This window comes from Aphidius gifuensis, linkage group LG1 (genome assembly GCF_014905175.1).
Source record: "Aphidius gifuensis isolate YNYX2018 linkage group LG1, ASM1490517v1, whole genome shotgun sequence".
NCBI classification, from domain to species: Eukaryota; Metazoa; Arthropoda; class Insecta; order Hymenoptera; family Braconidae; genus Aphidius; species Aphidius gifuensis.
In genome coordinates, this window is record NC_057788.1 from 21,103,467 (window position 1) to 21,131,028 (window position 27,562).

At 25.3% G+C, this 27,562-nt stretch overlaps 2 protein-coding genes across 3 annotated transcripts in view; both read left to right on the forward strand.

Annotated features, from left to right (window-relative positions):
• Nucleotides 1-27,562, forward strand: part of LOC122851549 (rho GTPase-activating protein gacU) — a 114,998-nt gene that overhangs the window by 16,920 nt on the left and 70,516 nt on the right. For both annotated transcript variants that reach the window (XM_044150859.1, XM_044150850.1), the window contains one exon: nt 4,836-4,893. The gene's annotated coding sequence lies outside the window, so the exon portion shown is untranslated. The remainder of the gene's footprint in view (nt 1-4,835; nt 4,894-27,562) is intronic.
• On the forward strand, nt 14,836-17,134 carry LOC122860615. Its single transcript, XM_044164511.1, has 7 exons — nt 14,836-14,880; nt 15,304-15,511; nt 15,582-15,805; nt 15,899-16,155; nt 16,230-16,510; nt 16,579-16,717; nt 16,807-17,134. The coding sequence occupies exons 1-7, from the start codon at nt 14,836-14,838 to the stop codon at nt 17,132-17,134; spliced, it is 1,482 nt and encodes a 493-aa protein (XP_044020446.1).

The following is a 27,562-nucleotide window of genomic DNA, read 5'->3' on the forward strand; positions in this document are numbered from 1 at the left end:
GAGATGAGATAAATTATCTAATGATAGTTTAGTTATTTCAATTTTTTTTTTTTTTTTGCAAGAGACAAAATAAAAGCATATTACATGTAGAGGTGTGGCATTTCGAAAGCAACATAGGTGCGTCACATTAATTAACTCACTTGGGATATTTAGTCAATGATTGTTTTAATATTTACATTCTATACATTGTTTAATTATATGGAAAAAACACATTGATACAGTTTATTTTTTGAATGAAATAAAAATCTATCAGGTAAATTAATTTCATGTTTTTTTAATTCTAGTTTTAGTTAAAATATTTTTTTGCTTTTTATGACTTTGTCTAGTTTATATTTCTTTATCTAATTTCAGTCGTTTATTTGTTTCTTGATTTAGCTTATATCATAACAATAAATTATTAAAAATTAATTATGACTTGCACTGTAGGCGTTTGGCAAGAAATCACTCGGTTTATTTTAATGCAAAAGTTTGCTTCCTATTAAGGCTTGTGTACGAATGGTTTATCTTTTTTTCTATTTGAATTTTTTGATTTTAGTTTTAAATTTTAAATGAAATGAAAATCTAGCATGTAAATTAATTTCAAATTTTTTAATCCTCGTTTAAGTTCAAATATTTTTTGTTGAAGTTGACAATTTTTTAACATGTAACATATGAAAAAAAATCTCCAAGTCTTATAAATTTTTATTCATTACAATTAAAATTTCTGTTGCTATTTTTTTTTTTTTTTCTTTTTTACTCTTAATATTTTCAAACAAACAATACAAATTTTTGAAATACAAAAAACAAAAATTATAATCCCAAGCAATGGTGTTTAAAAAATAAATACAATTAACGAATTAAATTTTTGATAAATTTTGAAAATCAATAACTCGGCTTGAATGTCAGTGTGTTAATTTGAGTACACAGTTTTTGATGGAAAAATATGATATTATAAAGTCATTAGATAATAAATTTTGTTTGTTTCAAAAATCTCACATATTTCATAAGTCATAACATTTCATCTTTCTTTTTTCTTTATTCCTGTGATTATTTTCTAATTTTGACACCTTGAAAAAAATAATTTCTACTATCTAATATACGAGACCTTGGTAAACCGTCAATTTCATCATAATTTTTTTTTTTATAATTTTCAAGTAAAATAACATTGTTTTCAAATATTAGGTAACAAAAAAAAAAAATATATCTTTATTTTTATATTATTTAACTCAACTGTAATATAATCATCAAGACATCTAGGATTGGTAGCAAACTAAACAACATTAACAACATTAGGTAGGGCAATAATAATTTACAATTTTAGTCTGCGTAACTGAATTTTTCTTAATAGTTACGCAGATGGGCGTGTTCATTTTATACATCGCTTTCACTGCTACTTGTCATTATCCATTAATACCTACACATTAACTCACAAATTCAACTGACTAATAATATCACAATACCCACTAAATATTATCTAAAATTACCACACACAAAAAATATAATAAATAAAAATTAAAATACTCAAACATAATGAAATTTGTTTGTTCATAAAATGACAATTTCCCTGATCATCAAACTGAAACACAAATAATACAATTTTTTTTTTTTTTTTTAAATTACAAAATTAAAAAAAAGAAAAAATGATTAGTATATGCGAATTATGTCATTATATATATTTGAACAAAAAGATATTTGAATTTATTAAAAAATATATGATTAGAAAAACAAAATAACTCAAATAAAAAAATAAAAAAATTATATAGAAAAATTTTTAATACTCCAGTGGGTTATGTGCAATTATTATGTGTAATTTTTCAATGTCATATTGCAATCACACACCGAATTTTATCAAACATATGTTCATCTGTGTGAGTGAGACGAACTAAGCAGGGCTGTCAACACTACGCGTCGCTCCAAGTTCCACCAGTTTGCACCGCAAACGCCCGTGAGTTTTCTCGTCGCTGTTCTGCTTCACGTCGTCTCATACCTAAAGTTTCGTTTTGGCAACTTGCGAATTGTCCGCCCCGCCGGCCGACCACGAGATACAGATGATTATCATGGTCTCTATTGCACTCTCTTGTAACTTTACAAGACATTGTGGTGGTATTTTCAACACGATAGGAAAATATCCAATAGAAAAATTAACAAATCTTGTCCATAAACTTTCCAACAAATTGCCTTATATATTATATATATATATATATTTTTCTTTTTAAAAAATTTATATTCAATGTACTTATAAATATTTATTTATCGACAATATTCACAAGATACTCTTCGTGTTATCCTCAGTGTTTAGATCTTGCTTACAACATGTTAAATTCACATGTTAAAAAATAAAAATTAAATAAAAAATATGTATTATAAATAATATAAAATATATATTTAAATTTATTAATGTCAATATGATTATATTTAAGTCGATCAAAAGAATGCCGATATCTATTTTAATCAGATCAAAAATCTGACATATATACAATTGGCTGTGATATTTAATGAGATAAAACTTGATTTTTTTATATTTTTAAATAACATTGTATATTTATTATTTAAGATAGATTTATTAGTTTTAATTTTTTAATAAAATTTTGATGCTTTGGCATTTGTAATAATTCACAATTCTATTTAAAACACATTTATGCAAGACAACGTGGCGATTGTATGACCCTCGCGTGACTCTACATGCTGTTGATATTTATCCGCAATTAATCCAATCGTATAGTGGTGGTGGTTGTGGTGGTGGTGGTTTTTGTTGTTGTGTGTGACTTTTTTTGCCGATACGAGTGAGGAGGTATCTATTAATTAACAAGAATGATTACCATAATTATCCAGCTAGTGGGGTGGTTGAGATTAATCAATGTATGAATAAGGCATTTATGCTGTGAGACCTTTGGCAAATATCCTTGTTGCATTGTGGCAGGACAATATTATTGACTTAGATTTTTTATAAGCTATATATTTATCGTGTCTATTTATATAGTTGATATTTTGTAATTGTTGTTAACTTGATTTAAAATGTGGAGTTTACTTGATTTTAGTAATGTAAAGTTCATGGTATCACGACTTAAATATCATGGTAGAAAAATTGTAAACACAAGTTTTTTTTTTTTCATTTGAATCATTCTATAGGATGAAATATTTTTCTGGATTGTTTGAATCAATGCACACATTTATATTATATTGTCTAATTTATATTGTAAAATGTCAAATCAATTATTTTTTATTTAATACTAATAATGATGACTTTTATATCAAATTGAGACATCACAGTGTGTGAGGTCTATTTTCTTTTTTATTTTTTTTTATTATTGAATTCATGCAATGTTATACAATTTATGGAACATTAAATATATTAATAATCTTAATTTTTCAATTTTTAAACAATAAAAAACAATTAGTAGTTGTCTATTGTTTGGAATAATTTTTAAATAATTATCATATTGTTGTTTTGTAATTTTAAATTATTGTGTAATAATATTTCTTTTGACTTGAGAATATTTTTTTCAAGTAGGGACATTTTTTATTATGGTTAATAATTTTACCATTAAAAAAAATAAATAAACATCCTGCAGGGTGTATATTAATATTGAAGACACATGAGGTATTTGAAATTAAAATTCATCATTATAAAAATTATAAAAGCACAGTAACATATATAAACATAATGATTCAATGACTATTTAAAATGTTTAAAAAAAATTATCATGACAAGAGTATATATGGAAAAATAAATAAATGAATATTGCATTTAATAATTTATTTATTTTTTAAAATTTACTATTATCATGTTGGATAAATTGAAAATTAATTAATTTAAAAATAAATTAATTAATCATCGTATTGTAATGACTCAATGTTATTATTATTCCAAATTTAATTTTTTAAAAATATTTTATGAAATTTTTGCTTATTTTTATTTTATTTTTTTGAATTTATTATTATTATATTATTGTCAAGATAATTATTAAATATTAGTATTTTAATGACCCATTATTATTATATTTTTGACCAAATTTTTTTCTTCAAAAGTTACAAATCTCGGTCACACATGTTCTTTCGTCTGATCAAATCAATTTTATAAAATGAAATCAAAATAAAATATATAAGAATATTGAATTTAGAGTTGTTATTTGCTCGGTTGAGTTCACTCAGGCGTTCACCACGCATATGTGAAACCGAGAGTGAAAGATGACGAGACGTGCTGCACAAACCGGGACAGAGCAACACTCGCTGCTGTTGCTGCCGCAAGTAGGCCTGAACGTAATGGAATCTGGACCATAGTCTTATTTTTTTTTTTAAATATTATTATTATTGTCCTTTATATATATCTTTTTATTTTATTTTTTTTCATTATTTATTTATTTTTTTCAATTTATTTTCTTTCTTGTTATACTTTATACTGTTGTCTTGACATCTCATGAACCGAAACACACGCGATATACATTTCGTTACAGTGTTGTTACCTAATCGTCTCGATTTCAATGCCTAGCCCATTGTCTTGGTCTCCAGTGTGATCAGCGACGCGTGAACACAAACTTTGTCCGTCAATTTCTTCTCAAAGTTGCGTTACTGTTTGATTCAGTTTAATTCATTCTTATAAATATACATTTATTTCTTTTTTCCTCAGCTACCACACCTATTGCTCAGCTAATATTCCCATCAACACAATGTAAACTCAGCATATCCGTGTTGTATCTCAAATACATCTAACAAAAAAAAAAAAAAAAAAACAATACAAATAATTTAAATATAATAAATAAAAAGTAGCTCAAATTATTTCAAGTATCAATTGCTCAAATTGTTTTTTAAATCTTACTTTTGTGGTTTTTAATTTTTGAATTTTTTTTTATTTTCAGGTAGCAATAAGGGCCACACTTGCCAAGACGCCATCATCGGCAGACCGGCGACATATGAGTAAGTACTGTTTTTTATTTTTTGCTTTTTTCAACCAGTCATTCGAGACTAATTAAAAATTGTTTTTCATTTTTTTTCTCTGTCTCATTCTTCTCGTTTTTCTTTTTACCCAAATAAAAACCCAAATTACATGCTCATTAAATTTATATATACCAATCGATACACAGTGTCATACATAATGACGATTTGAAAACAAAAAAATCATACATAACGAAAATTAAAATTTTCAATACTCCGGTGGGTTATGTGTAATTATTAGTTAGAGTAATTTTTTTTTTTTTCAAATAAAATGTCATATTGTTTAGTCACATCACTACGAAATTTTATCATAAACGTATGTCTGCGTATGTCCATCTGTGTGAGTGAGACGAACTAAGCACGGCTGCCAATACTGCGCGTCGAATCAAATCTCCACAAAACATGATTTTGTTGGGTTCCAATGTAAATCGGGAAAAAATCAGCCACATCAAATTTTTCTATTAGAATTCTAATAACTGCGTGAGTTTTAAAGTTATCGTTTTCAAAATAGCGGCGATTTAAAGATCAAAATAAAAGGAAACTTTTAATTATAGTCGGTGCAAATCGATCACGCTTACAGATAAAAAGTTATTTAATATTTAAAAAAAAAATGAAAAAAAGGTTTTTAACATTTCTTGCTCTGGCAACTTTAATAATTATTTGAGAAAAAATCGGAAATATACAAATTAATGAGATTGAAAATACGCTGCTTTTGGTTCTAACACGATTCACGAAGTGTCTCTGACAATTACTTTAGTAATGAAAGCGTTTTTTAATTTTCGGTAGACAAATCCAATACGAAGGTGACGCGAAGCGTCCTACATACGTAAAAAAACCAAAAAGGCCAGTCTAATATATATAAAAATATAAAATAATAATTTTAGCATTTCTTCCGGGGTAGTTGTCAAGTATAAATACGTGTTCAGTTAGATCAAAACAATCATCAAGACTCCACCTAGGATTCTTCAAGAATTCCACTGCTATTATAGTTTTGTAGAAAAAAAAAAAAAAGAAAATAATAATAATTTATATACAAAAGATGAGGATGATGATGAGAATGAAAATAATAATGAAGAATAAAAAGGAAGTAGATAATATCAATGTAGGAATCAAACGTGAATTTGTTGAATTGTTTTATCTCTTATATGTGAGTTGAAAGTCTGATGATGTTGTCCCAATGGGTGGGTACATTGATGTTCATAATAAATATAAAAAAAAGGTAAAAAAATTCTGACTATTACTTGGCAATGATGATGAAGGAATTTACCCAATATAATATACAATATATATTTATTTCAACATAAAGATTTATCTATATAGGTATATGACTTTAGTCACACGAACTTATAAATAAAATACTTGATATGTTTTGTGTGTCTTCAATGATGGAATATAATGCTTGGCACTGTAGATTGACCCTTGCGGTACTACCACCAACAACAAGTACAACCAAACAAGTATATTTATCTTAGTATCAAATGATTATTTTCATCGTGTTTGTTCTCTTTTATTTACAAACGCCTTTCTATATATTTACGATCTGGTCATTCAATTTTATCATTAAAAATAATATATATATTTTTAAATTAATCATTTTTAAATATATAATTATGATTAGAAATTATTTTTCATATAAATATTAAGTAATTAATTTTTTATGAAAAAAAAAATCATTTTTAATTATTTGAATGTACAGTTAATAATTGACAATTTTAATTAGTTTTTTTTTATTTTTTTTATTGCAAATAAGAAGTTTGAATATGGACTCAGTTGTGAAATAAATTTTCATTATTTATTTTTGAAAAATAACAATGAAAAGTCCAATAGTTATGGCTATAAATATTCACCTGTAAATGTTCGACAATTATTAATTAGTAATTGTTAATTTTTTGTTGTTATTTTTAAAAATAAATAATTAAAATTTATCTTAAAAATAAGCCTTTAAAAAGTTTATTTTTAAACCTAGGAACAAATTTTGAATATGTTTAAATTTTTTAATTTTTTCATCATGTTGATTGACAAATAAAATATAAAAAAAGAAAAAAACAAATTTTCACAATATTTTTCATAAATTTTAATAAAATTTCAAAACTTTATTGATCATTTGATATTTTTATATTTCTCATTGTAATAAATTTTAATGTGATAAGTTAATAATCATAAAATTGATTTAAAAAAATATCATATGGATTTTTCATGGATTATTCAGAGAGTTCAATAATGAAAGGTCAAGCAGAAGTTGTGTCTTTAGAATTTATTTTATTTCTGTCATTTCCATTGGGTATATATATGTACATATTTTGTTAATTTATTTATATATCTGGTTAGTTATATACCAATGAAGACGCTGGACAACGATAGACTGTGGCTTTAACCGCATACTCGACACTCAGTACACGTCACGACACACACGGATAAATAAATGCCAAATGATTAACAATTTATTTGTAAATTCTCAAGATTAATCCACCCTGCTGATTTTATGTTACACACAAAAAAAATATATACACACCGTGCATCTTTATTTATCAATTGAATTGAATTTTTAAATTTTCAAATAATTTTCATGAAAATAAAAATTTCCCATCAAGAAAAACGTATGTTTATTCAACAAGTTTTTTACTCAAAATAATTTGAATGTATTGTTATTAATTATCAATATAATAAAATGTAAAAATAGATATATAAAATACATTTACGATTACATTTGAATGGGCGGATGATAAAATTGATAAAATATCGAAATAGGGGTAAAACATTGTTTAATGATGAATGTGTGTTGGCTCTTTGATATTTTAACTATTATTTTTGAATTTTCAATCTAATACATCGTTCAAATATACATATGGTATATAACAATTTATCAATCTATTCAGTGGATATATACTGGTACTTGTATTATGTGCTCGATAGTTGATATTCAATGTAATCTAAGTACCACAATGGGGGTCTTTGGTGAATGAGGGGATCAAATACGATAACCTTTTTAACATTTAATAATTTTTATTTATATATTTACTATACCATTAAGCAATTGAAAAATAAATTATACTGTATTTGTTGTTATATGACTGTTTACTAATTTTTTTTTATTTATTTTCTTATCAAATCATGTTGATCGATCAGAGACAGTCAATAAATGTCTAAAAAGAAAATTGAAAATTTCTGTAATATCTTTTGGTTTTTTTTTTTGCGATTGATTGGATGAGATCTTGAGTGATGATGACCTGGTGAAATAAAAAAATACAAAAAAATTTTACTCCGTTATTCAACACACTTGACGATAGGCCAGAGGCATAGTTGCTCTTGGACGCACCCACGCCCTCAAAGTTGTTCATTTGTGAACTTTGACACTAGGTGAGACGAACTCGGTCGTGTAGCATATCTTCGGGACATATATACCAATTGCATGTCTCACCTGTCCGTTATATTTGTGTTCTCATACTTCATTCAACTGATACATTAAAAATGAAAAAATTATTTAATTTAATGCACACATTTATATATTATATTGTAAAATGTCAAATCAATTATTTTTTATTTAATACTAATAATGATGACTTTTATATCAAATTGAGACATCACAGTGTGTGAGGTCTATTTTCTTTTTTATTTTTTTTTTTATTATTGAATTCATGCAATGTTATACAATTTATGGAACATTAAATATATTAATAATCTTAATTTTTCAATTTTTAAACAATAAAAAACAATTAGTAGTTGTCTATTGTTTGGAGTAATTTTTAAATATAATTATCATATTGTTGTTTTGTAATTTTAAATTATTGTGAAATAATATTTCTTTTGACTTGAGAATATTTTTTTCAAGTTGGGACATTTTTTATTATGGTTAATAATTTTTCCATTAAAAAAAATAAATAAACATCCTGCAGGGTGTATATTAATATTGAAGACACATGAGATATTTGAAATTAAAATTCATCATTATAAAAATTATAAAAGCACAGTAACATATATAAACATAATGATTCAATGACTATTTAAAATGTTTAAAAAAAATTATCATGACAAGAGTATATATGAAAAAAAAAATAAATAAATATTGCATTTAATAATTTATTTATTTTTTTAAATTTACTATTATCATACATGTTGGATAAATTGAAAATTAATAAATTTAAAAATAAATTAATTAATCATCGTATTGTAATGACTCAATGTTATTATTATTTCAAATTTAATTTTTTTAATATTTACCTTTAAAATATTCTATGAAATGTTTGCTTTTTTTTATTTTATTTTTTTGAACTCATTATTACAATATTATTGTCAAGATAATTATTAAACATTTTCGGATAAATAATATGTAATTAATTTATTTGTTACTTGCTAGAGTTACATATCTTTTATAATTATGTAATTTATCAAAAGCCATCTATATTATTATTTTGTAAAATTTGACTGTGAATAATGAAAAATGATGAAAGTAACATGGGTGAAAACAAGTTTACAAATGATCAAAAAACTATTACCTTCTTGGAAAATAATCCAACATTGAATGTATTTATTTGTCTTGTGTCGGCGTGTCGCCGACGAATCAATATCCCGCTGTGAAACCGTTAGAAATCCCTTGGTTGCAATCGTCCAGCTTGATCTCACGTTCCCCTTGCGTCTTTCTTGTTTCTGGCCCAACATATATTATATACACATACAACACATAATCCAAACAAGCACCATCATATATATACACATTTGCCACCGTGTGTATATGCGCAGTATGTCTCTATCGAAATACCTAATCATGGTATAATAAAATTCACTGCAATTAGCAGGATCATTTAATCGATATAGAGAAGAGGTGATATCTTCATCTGGACAATTTTCTCTTTTTTTTTTTTTTTTTTATTTTTTATATTTTTCATTGCATAATATTTCATTGGTAGTTAAAAAGTAGCAAATTTTATTTACATATTAAAATAAGCTATAAAAATAACATAAAAATAACATATTTAAATATTAAATGTAAAAAAATAAATTATATTTCTTGCATGCTTTGAATATCTAGACACGATATATATTGTAGAGCTCAAATTCTACTCGTAATATATTGATATCATTGATCTATCTTTATCGATGAAAATCATATACATGATTATCTTTTGTGGATCATCTAGACATTGAATAATAAACATGAAAAAAATATCTTAGTAACAAGTAACACGGCTTTCCTTTCTCAAGTCAAAAAAAAAAATCAATTAATTAATCGCAGTTAATAAATACAAATATAAGATTATTCATAATTTTTTTTTAGGTATATTTACATTTAAATTTTAAATCAAAGTATGGCCCTGGTGAAAATGAGTGTTTGATTTTTTTAAAAACCAAAAATATGTCTCATTTTTTACGTTCTTTAAAATTTTACATTATTGAAATTTATTCAACATATTTTGAAATAAATAATTCAACCTTGAATTATAAAATTTTTTTTGTTTATTAAACGTAAATCAATAGATTTATTAGTGATTTTATTAAAATATCATTTGATTTAAAAAATAAATATATTTATATTTTTTAATTTACAACTCTTGTAAATTTTTTATATATCAATATAAATTGAAAATTAGAACGATATAAACAAAGTCATAAAATTCAATGTTTTAAACCGGTTTTGAAAAATATATAAATATTGTCGTTGATATCATAGTGTCATCGTAAATATATTTGTATATTTCAATAAAGTATATTTTAGTTTATTGACGTCAGTGGGGTAGCAAGTCAATAAATATAAAAATATTATTATTACTATAACACCAACAACATAATGATTAATCATCATCTGATCGAAATACCGGTTTACAATAAGTTCAATATTATGACATAATATCAATATTATCATTGGCTATTTTAAGACTGATGATGATTCAACTCGTCTATTATTTCAAAAATTCAATTTGAAATCACTCAAATTTATCGTAAAATTATATTGTAAAATTATAACGCAAAATTAATATTTCAAAAGATAACTTCAAGTAATTTTTTTTTGAAAAACAATTTAAAATTATAAAATCTAAAAAAAATTAATAATAAATTTTTTAGTTTTTTATTTGTTATTATAATTGATAAATTATTTATAATTATTTTGATGATTTTAATGAGAGTGGATGAACTTGTACTTGAACATATAATATTTATAAAAAAATAAAATTTAATTTTTAATGAAATAAATTTGTTTATATTCATCAAAAAAATCTTATTGATTATTTAAAATAATTTATCAAAATTATTTAAAATTATTATTTCATTTTGTTTAATTTTTTTTCTATAAAAATGAATATTGAAAAACAAAAAAAAATTCATCTTATTTTCATATTAAATAAATTAATATATTTAATTATTAATTTATTTATATTATAAACAAAAACATTTCATTATTAATAGCTTTTTATAAATCAATTTAAATCATATAATTTTTATATAGATAATTTCAAGATTGCTGCATTATTTGAAATTATTTGCAATTTTTACGTTTCTTTACCACTCAAATGACCAGTGTCTAACTCTTCGAACAAATAAATAAATTTTATATTAATAGTTTAATTTACGGTAATTTGTGAAGAATGGCGTCGAGATGGCAATTTGATAGATTCCAGGAAACAATAATCACAAGGGAGTTAAATAAAAAAATTCGAGACACATTATGGCGCCAAGAGGTCGCCTGGGGATACCCAGTCGTGTATGTTTGTCCACAATATATACCGCTAACGACTCCTAGAGGATTCAAAAAAAAAAAAACAACCATGTACTGATCGTTCAAGTAATTTCATCACAGTCTTTGTACACGTATGTGTGTATATATTTCTCCACCATAAAATAAACGTAAAAATCTAGATATTAAAAAAAAAAAAAACAAATAAAAATAATAAAACAACAGCAACAAACAACACAAACAAATGAACAAACAAGAGAATATAATATACTGAGATTAAAAGAAAATAAATTATGATAAAATTAAATTAAAAGATAGAAAAAAAAAAAAATTCCTAGAGAAAAAAAGACAATCAGTAAAACCATATAGAAAAAAAAAAACATTCAAACATAAAACACGTAGAAATTAAAAAAAAAAAAATCATTGTTCATGTGCACGCAATGTGGTTGATTTTCTGTATATGAATGCCTGAAGGGATCACGTATCCCCTACTACCGCACCCTTTTATTCTTAGTAATATACAACAACGTCTGCAGTGTGAGGGTCACTATATGCTGGATGAACCTGCGGACACGTTTTATTATATAAATATGTGTGTGCAACTATTCACTCCACACCTCGTAAAGTTATAACCCTTTGACGATATATAGAAAAAAAAAAAGGGTCGCCGTGAGAACATTGAAAATCTAACAATATTTTACATTTTATTATTATTTAACTATCATTATTTTTATTATTTTATTCCAATCATCTTGACTCACGTTTTCATAATTTTTTTTCAGCAATAAATTTAGCAGTGTATAATGATTAACGTAGCTAATGATTTATTTAAATCATGACAAAATTTTATAGAGTTATGTTTGATTGAATTTTGATATCCGCATATGCGCAGCCAGTAGCTCGTTATGCTGCACTTCAAGATGAGTCCCCTGTCGTGGTGGTATATACAAACGAGCGTAAAATAACGTAATAAATAGCTATGTATTATCTATAAGCTATACATTTATTTATTTTTTTACATATGATGATGATATTAATGCAAAAGCGAGAAGAGACTACTTGGTATTCATCAAAAAAAGAAAAAAGTATTATATTAATCTGACATGAAACAATCTACTGCTGAGAGGTTAATATGAATATTAAATTTATAAAAATAAAATTTTTATTTTTTTTAAATTGTTGAGTAAGTTGTAAATATTATATACATATGATAATATTATTTTATTGTAATGAGAATCGTGACCTCTAACTGAAGATGGCTGTAAAAAGAAATGTAGAAAAAAATTTAAAATAGTAAAATGGCATTTAAATGTCTCGATGATATTTTGTTGAAACAAGAAATTTCTATATTTTTTATTTGTATATTTTCTAATACAACAATTGAATTGTGTGTAGGTATACAAGCACATCTTATTTTATAATTTTTTATTTTATTTTGTTGATTGTTTTATTCTTAAATTTATGACAATAATATATATGAATTTTAAATGTCAATGAGTTGATTCTATTATGATTTAAAAAAAAAAAAATATCAAAGTTCAATTACTACAAATATAAATGAATTTTATTGTATAATAAAAAGTTTATAAAATTGTTATAAATTGTTGACAGTTTTAGATCATTTATAGTTTAGCAAGTAGTGAAAGTGTGATGGATTCGAGTTATATTTATTTATTTGTATATTAATGCGTTGACTGCTGGTAGTTTTAATACGGAAAAATATAGGAAGTTAAATTTACTAACATGCCAGTCCAACAATTCTTGACTTATCTATATCCACTATATGTATATTGCCTTAACTGACGTTACCTCGGTGTTGGCTTTTAACTAACGGTAGCAAATATATAATATACACACCTTTCCAGTAAAGCCCTGGAAGTGTTACACATATATGTTTTTTTGTTAAAATTTTATTTCTATTAAATCTTCATCTAATCACTATTTTTTTTATAACAAAAAATCATATATAACGAAAATTAAAATTTTCAATACTCCGGTGGGTTATGTGCAATTATTAGTTAGTGTAATTTTTTTTTTTTTTTCAAATAAAATGTCACAACACTACGAAATTTTATCATGAACATATAATCATATGTGTAGTGAGACGAACTAAGCAGGGCTGCCAGCATTGCGCGTCAAATCTCCACAAAACATGATTTTGTTGGGTTCCAATGTAAATCGAGAAAAAAACAGCCACATCAAATTTTTCTATTAGAATTCTAATAACTCCGTGAGTTTTGAAGATATCGTTTTCAAAATAGCGGCGATTTAAAGATCAAAATAAAAGGAAACTTTTAATTAGTCGGTGCAAATCGATCACGCTTGCAGATAAAAAGTTATTTAATATTTAAAAAAAAAAAGAAAAAAAGGTTTTTAACATTTCTGGCTTTGGCAACTTCAATAATTATTTGAGAAAAAATCAAAAATATACAAATTAAAGAGATTGAAAATACGCTTCTTTTGGTTCTAACACGAAGTGTCTCTGTCAATTACTTTAAAAAAGAGAGCGTTTTTTAATTTTCGGTAGGCAAATCCAATACGCAGGTGACGCGAAGCGTCCCACCTACGTAAAAAAACCACTTAAACATTAAAAAAGTAAAAATAAAAATTGTGTTGTGCAGTCACTTACCTGTGTCGTCTATTTTCCAAGAAAACTTGGCATTTTTTCATTCGTTCAAAGAAATATAAAATGATAGCATTTATTCTTTGTCATTTGTTTAAAACGTGTTCTAATAATTTATACACATTTTATTATATTTATCCATGTTGTTTAGAAAAAACCTACGTATTAAGCAACAAAGATAAGCCTTATCATTTTTTTGTTTTTATTAAAAGACAAATAGTCAAGTTGCCAGGTTGATTGGGTAATTTTTATTTTCTATCTTCAAGTTCAAATTACGTGTACCAATGATGAGTGTTCCACGTAATTATTATTTTTTTTCAAGGAAATAATTTTATCAATGTTTTTAAAGATAAACTAAATAAATATTAGATGAGTGGATGTGTTAAAAAATAGAGTGGTAATTAGCCTCTGAGCATATATATACAGCAGCCCGAAATTTAGTTGTGCTTTATTCTAAGAAAGAGCATTTTTTTTTTTTTTTTGTGTGTGAACATATTTAGAGAAAAAAAAAATGCATGAAAAATATTTTAGAGTTGTTTTAATATTATTTGCAATTTGCCGGGTTCAGCATGCATCATACAGTAAGCTTGCAATTGAAACAGTTAATTTTTTTGCTAGTACAGTGACAACTTATATGGCTGCAGAACAAACATTATTGCCAGATCCAACAGTTGAAGATGTAAATAAAAATATCTTTAAAATATCCGAAACATTGGCAAATAAACTTGATAAATTGTCATTTCAAATTAGCTATATTAAAACTAATATTGAAAATTATTTATTTGAACAAGATTATCAGAAACAATATGACAAAGTATATAAAAAAATTGATAGAATTGATTTTTTATATAATGAAACAAGAAAATGGGCAAGATATATGAATCAAAATAAATCATGGGATCTTAGAACTAAAACAAATCAAATGATGTCTCTTGATTCTGATTATCCTCAATCAGCTTTATTTGAATTAAAGAAAAATTTTTTTCACATACGTGGAAAAAGTAAAAATAATTTTTTAAAAAAATTTTATCACGTATTATTACAAATAAAATGTGACGAAGATTTAACACCACACTATCAATTATATTCATTATATAAACAGATTATACATTCAGAAGTTCAAGGTATGGCTGCAATGACATTTGCATATATGTGGAGATTTAAAAATAAGAATTCTTCTCATGAAATGGATGAAATTAAAAATGAAAGAATAGAAAGTATCATTGAATATACCGGTTTGTTTAAAAATGAAATGAAATTTGCTAAAAATTTTATTCGACGATGTGATGTAGACAATAAAAATATCATAGGTAAGTTTGAATAATACATTTGATATTTATAAATAGTATGTGAGAGATATAAATTGTTGTGTTTTTTAAGGCAATAAAACATATGCTTCTTTTGAAAATATGTTCTACAAAATTGTCATTGGTCATAAGCAATTTAAGGCTTTTCCAAAACTCAACAGATGCAATGACTTCAATGCTTTTAAATTGTGTCAGGTACATGATGATTGCTATGACAATAATCATAATTATGATGAAATTTGTTCTGGTTGGATAGCAAATTGTCAAAAAGCATGGGTTATTAATTTTTGTCAACGAGTAAGTTTATAACAGTCTTCAATTAATATCGACGAGTAGAGAAAGTAATTTATATTTGAAATGAAAAATATAATTGTAATTAAATTTATGTAGATGGAGAGAAATCAGACTAGTGACAAAAATTATTATTGGATAAAAGTTAAAGAAGACGATGATTTTATAAATTATGGTGATACGAGCTATTCATGTCAATTAGAACAAAATTATGAAACTTTTTACACAGATATTTTAACGAGCTTTAGAAATATGATTCGTCCAATGTATTGTGATTGTGTGGATGATTATATTCATACTCAAAGTGATACAATAAGAGCTATTAGTTTGTTATGGTCACAAACGAGTGATAACATGTTGAGTATACACTTTAAATATGCTGAATAAATTATTTTTTGGCTTTAAAATATATAACTATTTGTTTGTATAGGGTAGCAACTGGTGCAAGACTTGTTGCTAAAGATCGTATGATTCATATTCAGCTTCGAGAAGGTAAACTTTTGCCCTATGGAGAAATTGATAAAAATACTGAGAGATGGGTACCAATTCCAACATTTAAATATAAAAGAAATTTTCCTAATGTGGCTATTTATAAAAATGGAACAGAGTATACATTGGAAGAAAATAAAGATTTTCTTCCAATACATCATTTGTATGCGAAAACAATATGTTTACAAAAACTGACTTTTGACGAAAATCATTTACTGACAGGTACAAAAAAATTGTAGAATAATTCAAGTAATTCAGTTGATTAAAGAAAAATATCATTACAATTTTAGGTGTAAGGTTTAATTATGAGTATCTCGGCCAAGACTTAGAAAGACATTTTAAACTTGAAGCAAAATATGTTGGTTTTAATTATGAATATGGAAATATAACTGCTCAAACAAAATATCATGAACAATCATGCAAACAGCTGTAATAAAAATTTAAATTATATTTTATTACTATAACAAAACATTTAAATTATTCAATTGAATATATAATTATTAATTTACACATTTCAGACCTGAATTGATTTTAAATAATCCGGATGATCCACTCAAATTTAATACACATCCACATGATTCTAAGAAAAATCAATTTATTACTATCAGAGCATCAGACTTGATTAAGGATGCATCACAAACAACTATTCCATTTTTTGATCTTCTAGAAATTGCACCTAACACAAGCCAACCAATTACGGCAATTGAATTATTTCACAAAGGACAACTTGATGGTACATCTGGTGGATATGTTTCTTTAAAAATTTATCCAATAAATTTAACTATGTATATGAATCTACCATTAATTAATGATAGTTTAATTATTGACAATACAACGATACCTTAACTTGGATTAAATAATAGATAAAAATACATATTTTACATTAAAAAATTATTGTTTTTTTATTTATATTTTGTAGTTTACTAATGACAACACATTTCAATGTATAATAATTTATTAAATAGTATTGGCTTCTGTCATTTACAAAATCCATCAGGATAAATAAGACCAGGGAACTCCAGAGGAAATATATATTTTTTCTTGGGGAGCATGGGCATTCATCATCATGGATCTCTTTCATTAAACAAAATGCTGCTATTGGTAATACAGCCAGACAGAAAAATACATTGTGTAACTACTACCTCACCTAATTTGTGACACCCCACGTTTTGTCGCTGATTTTCAATCTACCTTATACACACATATACTTATGCATAGTATTTTTTTTTATCTTTTTATATATTTTATTAGTTTTTATATCTCGTGAACGCCATCGTATGAACAATATCTTTCTTTTTTTTTACACATATATATTTATAATATGACGTGTTTGCAACGTGGCATACAATCACTTGTATATATCTCAACAAAATATCAATATTTTTTTATTTTTAAACATATGATGAATATGTTTAATAACACAAAATATACATGAACATTAAATAAATAAAATTATTGTTTATTTATATTTTGTAGTTTACTAATGACAACAAATTTTAAGATAATAAATTTATCAAAAAAAAATCATAGAATATATTAATTTTTTTTTTATTAAATTATGTTTGTTTATTATAATAAAAGAATATATGAATTATTAACATTTAAAGCTATATAAAATTTAAAAAATTTGACAAATTAAACTATAGTAATATCATTCAAAATGCATTTAATATTCCTCTGTGATAGTCATGATTAAAATAGCGAAACAAATGAAATTAATTAGAGAATATATAGTATTTCGTCTCGTTATGGTCAATGAACGTAGATAGATATATGTATTTATAATATATACAACATTATGTATATGTTGTATATATATAAAGAGGGAGGAAGAAGGCGGTACATTAGCAATTAGCGCATTATTTTTTTCGTGTTGTAGCAGTAAGCGCCATCGGCGTGAAGATCGAACGATAGACACATGAAACCACCTTGAGATTTAAAATACATACTTATGCCTTTTAAATAATATGTATATTTTTTTTTTTTTTTCAAGTTTAAATTTAGCGGTCATTATCATTGCCAAGAATAGATAAATGTTAATAGCAATTTTATGCAATTTTCTTTAAAAATTCAATTTTAAAAATGTTTTGTTACACTTGGTTGTCAAGGGTTGATATTAAAATAGTAGCTAAATTGATAAAAGGTTATGAAGACAAGGGGAAAAGGGTTATATATATTTAGTAATCATTAATCTCAACATGTAACGATCTGTGTTTGCGTTTATAATTTCTTCGATATACAAACCGACTCATATAATGTCTGTACATTTGTATCGTTTGACTTTTTATAACCAACAGAAGAGTATATCCCATCTGATACGATCAATTCGAACCAGAATTTCTGGTTTTGTGTGCAGAAAGAAGAGACACCCGGATACTTATCCACAAGATAAAATACAACTCGAAGCCTGCAAGCATAAAACCAGATCGTTTATTCTTTGACTTTACTTGAACAATTTTTTTCTTTTTTTCTTTTACTTGTTCATTTGGCTTTTATCTTTTAGCTTGATTATTATTTTATTCTTTTGTTTTTATTATTTTTTTTTTATTAACAAGAATATTGTTGACATATAAATACTATCTTTTGCCATTTAGATTTTTTATAATTCCCATGACATATCTTTCACATTTAAAAATTATTAAAAAAATATTTTTATATCAATTTTTCTATTTTTTAAAATTCATTTTTTTATATATTTTTTTTTTTTTGTTTATTTATTGAAACACATAATAGTACTCTAGTTCACGATTTCATCTTCTTTTATATGATAAAATAAAAACATGAAAATAACCTACATTAAAATCGTGAGTAAATTTATAAAATAAAAAAAAAAAAATATAATTCACTTGAAAATATATTAGCTGTTTTAAAATCCATATTGCAAAAATATTATTTATTTAATGTTCATGTATATTTTGTGTTATTAAACATATTCATCATATGTTGAAAAATAAAAAAATATTGATATTTCGTTGAGATATATACAAGAGATTGTATGCCACGTTGCAAACACGTTATATTATAAATATATATGTGTAAAAAAAAGAAAGATATTGTTCATACGATGGCGTTCACGAGATAAATACTAATAAAATTTATAAAAAGATAAAAAAAAATAGTATGCATAAGTATATGTGTGTATAAGGTAGATTAAAAATCAGCGACAAAACGTGGGGTGTCACAAATTAGGTGAGGTAGTAGTTACACAATGTATTTTTCTGTCTGGCTGTATTACCAATAGCAGCATTTTGTTTAATGAAAGAGATCCATGATGATGAATGCCCATGCTACCCAAGAAAAAATATATACTTCCTCTGGAGTTTCCTGGTCTTATTTATCCTGATGGATTTTGTAAATGACAGAAGTCAATATTATTTAATAAATTATTAGACATTGAAATGTGTTGTCATTAGTAAACTACAAAATATAAATAAATAAACAATAATTTTTTAATGTAAAATATGTATTTTTATCTATTATTTAATCCAAGTTTAGGTATCGTTGTATTGTCAATAATTAAACTATCATTAATTAATGGTGGATTCATATACAATGTTAAATCTAATGGATATAATTTCAAAGAAATATATCCACCAGATGAACCATCAAGCTGTCCTTTATGAAATAATTCAATCCCGTTAAGTGGTACGCTTGTGTTAGGTGCAATTTCTAAAAGATCAAAAAATGGAATAGTTGTTTGTGATGCATCTTTAATCAAGTCTGATGCTCTGATAGTGATAAATTGATTTTCCTTAGAATCATGTGGATGTGTATTAAATTTGAGTGGATCATCTGGATTATTTAAAATCAATTCAGGTCTGAAATGTGTAAATTAATAATTATATTATTCAATTGAATAATTCAAATGTTTTGTTATAGTAATAAATATAAATTGAATTTTTATTACAGCCGTCTGCATGATTGTTTTTTATATTTTCTTTTAGTTGTTATGTTTCCATGTTGATAATTAAAACCAACAAATTTTGCTTCAAGCTCGAAACATCTTTCTAAGCGTTTATCAAGATACTCATAGCTGAACTTCACACCTAAAATTGTAATGATATTTTTCTTTGATCAACTGAATTACTTGAATTTTTAGAATTCTTTTACAATTTTTTTGTACCTGTCAATAAATGCTCCTCGTCAAAAGTCAGTTTCTGTAAACATATCGTTTTTGCATACAGATGATGTATCGAAATAAAATCTTCATTTTCGTTCAATGAATTTCGCTTGCCATTCGAATCAATTGCCACGTTAGGAAAATTTCCATAATACTCAAAAGTCGGTAGTGGTACCCATCTCTCAGTTTTTTTATCAATTCCTCCATAAGGCAAAAGTTTACCTTCACGAAGCTGAATATGAATCATACGATCTTTTGCAACAAGTCTTGCACCAGTTGCTACCCTATAAAAGCAAATAATTATATTTTTTAAAGCCAAAAAAAAATTTATTAAGCATATTTAAAGTGTATACTCAACATGTTATCACTCGTTTGTGACCATAACAAACTAAAAGCTCGAATAGTATTGCTCTTAGTGTGAATACTTTCATCCATGCAATCGCAAAAATATCCATAAAACTGAAAAAAAGGCAATGGTAGATTGGATTGACACCTATGATTTCTATTACTACCCAAGTTCTTCGTGATTCCCGTATCAATATCTTTGAATTTTATCCAATAGTAATTTTTAGCACTTGTGTGATCTTCTATTCTCTATATAAATTTTATTAAAATTCTCATTTTACAATTATTTTTTTCTTACTTTAAATTATACTATTATTTTGTTCATATTAATAATAATTTTACAAAACTGTTAATAACTCACTCTTCGACAATAATCAATATTCCTTGTTTCTCTACAATTTGATAAAAAACCAGGACAAATATGATCATAATCATGATAGTGCTCATGACAATTGTCATGTAACCGACACAATTGGAAAGTATTTGGTAATTCATTTTTGTCGATTGAAGAATAAAGCCTTATACTTTTTACATCGAGTACAGTGGTGTAAAACATATTGTTGAAAGAAGCATATATTTTATTACCTTCAAAAAAAAACATATTATTCATATAAGTTATTTCTAATATAATTATTAATCAAACCCATTAACTCACCTATTATATTTTCATCTACTTTGTATTTTGCATCACATCGTCGAATGAAATTTTTAGCAATTTTCATTTTATTGCGAAACAAATCAGTATATTGAATGATACTTTTTATTCTTTCATTTTTAACTTCATTCATTTCATCTTTTGAATCCATACTTTGATTTTTCCACATGTATGAAAATGCCATTGTTGCAAATCCTTTAACTTCTGTATAAATAAGTAATTTATAAAATGAAAATAATTGATAATGTGGTGTTGAATCCTCATCACATAATGTGTTGTTTGTTGACTGCAATTATTAATTATAAATATTTTATTAATTATCAAATACAATACATATATTTAAATAATACTTTACCTGCAATAAATTACGATAAAAATTGTCTAAAAAAATTGGTTTAGCTCTTCTTCTTATTTGAAAAAATTTTCTGCTTATATCAAAGAGAACTGATTGTGGATAATCAGGATCAAGAGATACCATTTGATCGGTTTTACTGTCAAGATCCCATGCTTTATTTTTCTTTGCGTATTTTGACCATTTTTGACTTTCTTTGTATAAAAAATCAATTCTAGCAATACGTTCATGTATTTCTTGATACTGTACTAAATATCTTTCTGTTAGGAGATAATTTTTCATATAAATTTCGATATTGCTAAGTTCCGAATTGAATTTATCAAGTCTGTTTTCTATTAAGTTGGATAAATTAAAGATATTTTTATTAATTTCATTGGCTGTCTGATCTGGTGTGAATTTTTGTTCTGCAGCTAAATAAATTGTTACTATACTAGAAATTGTAGTAATTGTTGTAACTGCAAGTGTTATCAATACTGCATTTTGAATTTTAATAATTCCTAGTAATATTAAAAGAATAAATAAATATTTATGATGCATTTTTGAAAAATTACATTCACAAGAAATAATATATATTTTACGATAAATTATTACTAAAAAATATATTTAAGATACTTGTGCACAACTGAACACTTTGGGGGGAATATATATACAATAGTTGAGGGACTACTTGTCGCACTACTTTTCGAATAATCACTAGACTAATATTTACTCTAGTTATCTTTTAAAAACTCGATTAAAAAGGGTCTATTAAAACAAAAGTTATATGAATAAGATTAAGTACGTGTACCATTCATCATTGGTACACGTTATCTGTGATGAAGAGAAATAAAACAATAGCTAACCAACCAGCCTGGTAACATTCGTTTTATTTGTTTTGCATCAAAAAAAAAAAAAAAAAAAATGATAATGCTTTATCTTTGATACCAAGTACGTATGCTATTTGCAATGATTGTAAACATCATAAAATGTACAGTTTTTTTTTTTCAAACGAATTTAAATAAATTGGCCAAAAAATATATATACATGTATACAGAAATTAAAAATCAAGACGTCACAGACCGCTGACTTGAAACTATTATATACGGTAAACTCTCGCGCTGGGGTAAAATTGAGGCGAGATTCTACCGAGTCTCCTGATATAATTGAGGTTGCGACGTCAAAATAAAACTCGCATTTAATTTATTATACATTTTTTATTTATTTACGTATATCATGATTGGTATTGCAGTTGATAATATTGAATATTAAAGATTACATTATTAAACACATAAATGCACAAAATATTACGTTAAATAACATTATCATATATAATTACATAGTTATTATTTTTGTTTACATATTGCAATTTGAAAGTTATGATATTTTTATAGTTGCGATAATAACACGAATATAATACATATGATCGAGTTACACACCGGTAAAGAATGTTTTACTTTGCAGTTTTATCTTGTCGATACAACCTGGGGAATTTTTCACACGTAAATGCCTTTAAGGAATTCCCCAGATTTCATCGACAGGGTAGAAGTGGAAGGTGAAACCTTCTTTACCGGTATGTGACTCGATCACATGTATTATATTTCATGTGTAACTCGCGAGCTAATATTAAATATCATGTGTAACTCAAATTCTATAATGTGTAACTCAAAAATATGAAATAACTAATGTGTAAAATAACGTGTGTTTAATTATGATGTGTTTATTTATTTATGTGTATTTTTTGAACGTGTAAATAAAATATGTGTTAATTTTTTATGTGTTTAATTGATGTGTAAAATTCGGATGTGCTTATCTGACGCGATGCCTAAAACTGACTTATTTAATTTTTTTCTCATTTATTATTTAATTCTTTATTTTTATTTATCTACATGCCATATATTGAATACAATTTTTACTCACAAAACAAATGAAATGATAGGATATATCGAAATACAACAGAACGTTGATGTCTTAAATAAAACAACATGCAAAAATGATGGTAGTTTTTTTTTTTTTTAATAAATAATCAAATCATGTATGATTTAAAGAAAAATTATTATTCAAAAATATCTTATTATTATTAAACAAACAAATATACACTGATCATAACTCACTTTCAATAGGAGTTTTTATTTTATATTTTTATGAAAAAGCTGCAAGCTCAGGTGCTGTTATGTTTTAAAATGTCATAAATGTTCATGTAAGTAGTTAAATTTAGTGGATATAATTTCAATGAAATGTATCCACCAGATGAACCATCAAGCTGTCCTTTATGAAATAGTTCAATCCCACTAATTGGTACACTCGTTTCAGGTGCAACTTCTGAAAGATCAAAAAATGGAATAGTTGTTTGTGATGCATCCTTAATCAAGTCTGATGCTCTGATAGTAATAAATTGATTTTCCTTAGAATCATGTGGATGTGTATTAAATTTGAGTGGATCATCTGGATTATTTAAAATCAATTCAGGTCTGCGAAATGTGTAAATTCATAATTATTAAGCTATATTGAATATGTTCCGTTAATTATAGGACAGGAACCATTTCGCAATATTCCTGCCCTAATAAAATTCAAATTTTTATTACAGTTGTTTGCAGGATTGTTCTTGAAATTCAGTATCAGTATTAATGTTTCCATTTTCATGATTGAAACCAACATATTTCGTTTGAAGTTTTAATAGATTTAAACTGTCATATTTAAATCTTACACCTGAAATTTAAATAATTTTTTCATAATTATCTGTTTTTTTGTTTTTTTTTTTTCTTTTGTATATGTTATAATGTACCAATCAACAAATGTTGTTCGTCTAATGTTAATTTTTGTAAACATAGAACTTTTGAATAAAGCTCATGTATTGAAATAAAATCGACATTTTCATACAGTGTATATTCTTTTCCATCTCCATAAATTGCGACGTTAGGAAATTTTTTTTTATATTTGAATGTTGGAAGTGGTACCCATCTTTCAGTATATTTATTGATTTCTCCATTTGGCAAAAGTTTACCTTCTCGAAGCTGAATATGAATCATACGATCTTTAGCAACTAGTCTCGCACCAGTTACTACCCTACAAACAAATTATACATGTATTTTGATATTTTGATGTTTCATAATATACTTAAAGGTTCTATACTCAACATTTTATGACTCGTTTCCGACCACAATAAACTAAAAGCTCGAATTGATTTGTTATCAGTGTCAATATTATCATCCTTACAATCACAATAAACTGGATAATATTCAGTGGTTTTTCTATGGATTGGACTACCCCCTAGAACTTCGTTTGACAATTTAGTTGATTTACAAGGATGACTTTTATCACCAAAAATATTTTCCTTTCTTGTACCAAGTTCTTTGTATTTTATCCAATAGTAATTTTTGGTACTTGTTTGATCTTCTTCTTTCTATATTAATTTCATTAATAATTATAATTTCATAATTGTTATTTAAACATTTAACGTAATCTCTATATTGTGCTTGAATTCATATTAATTTAATCATGAATATTGATATAATACTATGACAAAACTGTTGTTAACTTACTCGCTCACAATAGTCGATACTCCATACTTTTTGACAATTCGAAATCCAACCAGGACAAATTTTATCATAACTATGACTTTGTTCAATGGACTCGTTATGTAATTGAGACAATCGAAAAGTAGATGTTTTATTTTTAGCATAGAGTATAAAATTAGCCCGATCCAGTACAGTGGTGTAATACATATTATTGAATGAAGCAAAGTTTTTTTGCCCTTAAAAAATAACGGCATATTACTAATATTAAATGTTTTTTTTTTTCTCACATAATTATTATTTGAACTCACCTATTATATTTTTATTTTTTTTGTATTCTCCATCACAATGTCGAATGAAATTTTTAGCATACTTCATTTTATTTTTAAACAAATCGGTATATTCAATGATACTTTTTATTCTTTCATTTTTTGTATCATTCATTTCATTAATGTAACGTTTATGTTGAACTCTCCACATGTATGCAAAAGTCATTGCAGCCATACCTTGAATTTCTGTATAAATAATTTGTTTATAAAATGCAAATAATTGATATTGTGGTGTCATGTCTTCACATTTCATCTGTAATACATCATGAAATTTGTTTAAAAATGGTTTTTTATTTCTCTTTGTTTGAAAAAATATTTGCTTCAATTTAAACAAAATTGATTGAGGATAATCAGATCCAAGTGATAACATTTCTTCAGTTTTGCTTTGAAGATCCCATGATTTATTGTTCCTCAAAGATTCTGCCCATAATCGAGTTTCATTATATAAAAAATCAATTCTGTCAATCTTGTCATATATTACTTCATAATGTTTTAAGAATTCACGTTCCAATATATAATTTTCAATATTACTTTCGATGTTGTTCATTTGTAAATTGATATTATCGAGCTTCACTGTTATTACGTCGAAAATTTTAGATATGCTTTTATCTATCTGATAAAGTGTATCATCTGGTGCCAATTTCATTTCTGCACTCAAATAAAGTGATGTTATACTACTGATAGAGTTGATTGTCTCAATTGCAAGTTTAACGTATGATGCATTTTGAAACCTCGAAATTGCAAGTAATATTAAAATAACCGAAAAATATTTGTAATACATTTTTAAACTATTTTTATAAACAAAATCATATACTTTCCTTGGAATAGAACACAGTGACTGATTCTCTGGGAGTTAAGAGTCTAATAATCACTCTATTTTTTAAACCAGTCACAGGTATAATATTTATTTAATAATCTGTTGAAAAAATTGATAAAATTTTGCCCTTGATAATAAGTACACTAATGTAATAACTACGTGTTACAATTATCATTGGTCCACGTAACTTCAACCTAAAAACAAGAAAATAAATCAACCTGGCAACTTCTTACTATAATAGTTAGATAATTTTGTTTAACAACAAATAAAAAATTACGATGCTTATCTTTATTGCCCTTAATAATACGTACAGTTTTTTTAAATATATATTTTTCGTCAAAAAATGTACAAAAAATATGAAAAACAGAATTTTAAATGACACTTATGCTTCTTAACTTTCAATGCAATGATACATAAAAATTGTTATATTAATTCAATGTACAATGAAAGACAAGTCAACTTTCTCTGATAATACTGTAAGAAAAAATCTCATCAATTACAAATTATCCGTTAGATATTAGTCTGCTTATGAATGTTTTAGTCATCTCTATATTCAACTATCACTTCCCTTTTTTTATTTTTTTATCAATCTCCATCTACATCTTTATTTTTTATTTATGTTTTCCTTTCTTTTTTTTTTTCGACAAAACCATAAAACATAAATGCTTTCGAGCAAATAATTTTCAATATTAACTGGACTTATGATGATGATGATGGTAATGATGATTAGCTTGAGAAACGGTATCAAAAAATGATGATCATTCAACAAGACGTTTATATAAACTTGACTTGTAGCGTTTAGCAAATAACCAAGTTAAACCACCACCATACTGCAGTGATAGTTCATGTGTAGGTAAAGATAATTATTAATATTCAAAGAGAAAAAATAGCAGCAATAATTGTCATTACCTTTAAGAAAAATTGAAAATTCTTTTAAATAAAAAAAAGTGATATATTTTAAGCAGAAAACAAAAACAAGACAGTAAATGTTATCAATGAATTGCATGGCTGAGGGCATGATTGTCTCAACAATTGTTAATAACAAACAAAAATTATTAATAAATTACAGCTTCCGATACATAAAAATGCAATTTATCGATTTTCATTCAAATATGCATTATCAGTCTCAGGGTCAAAAGACTTATCTTTATTTTAAATACTCATA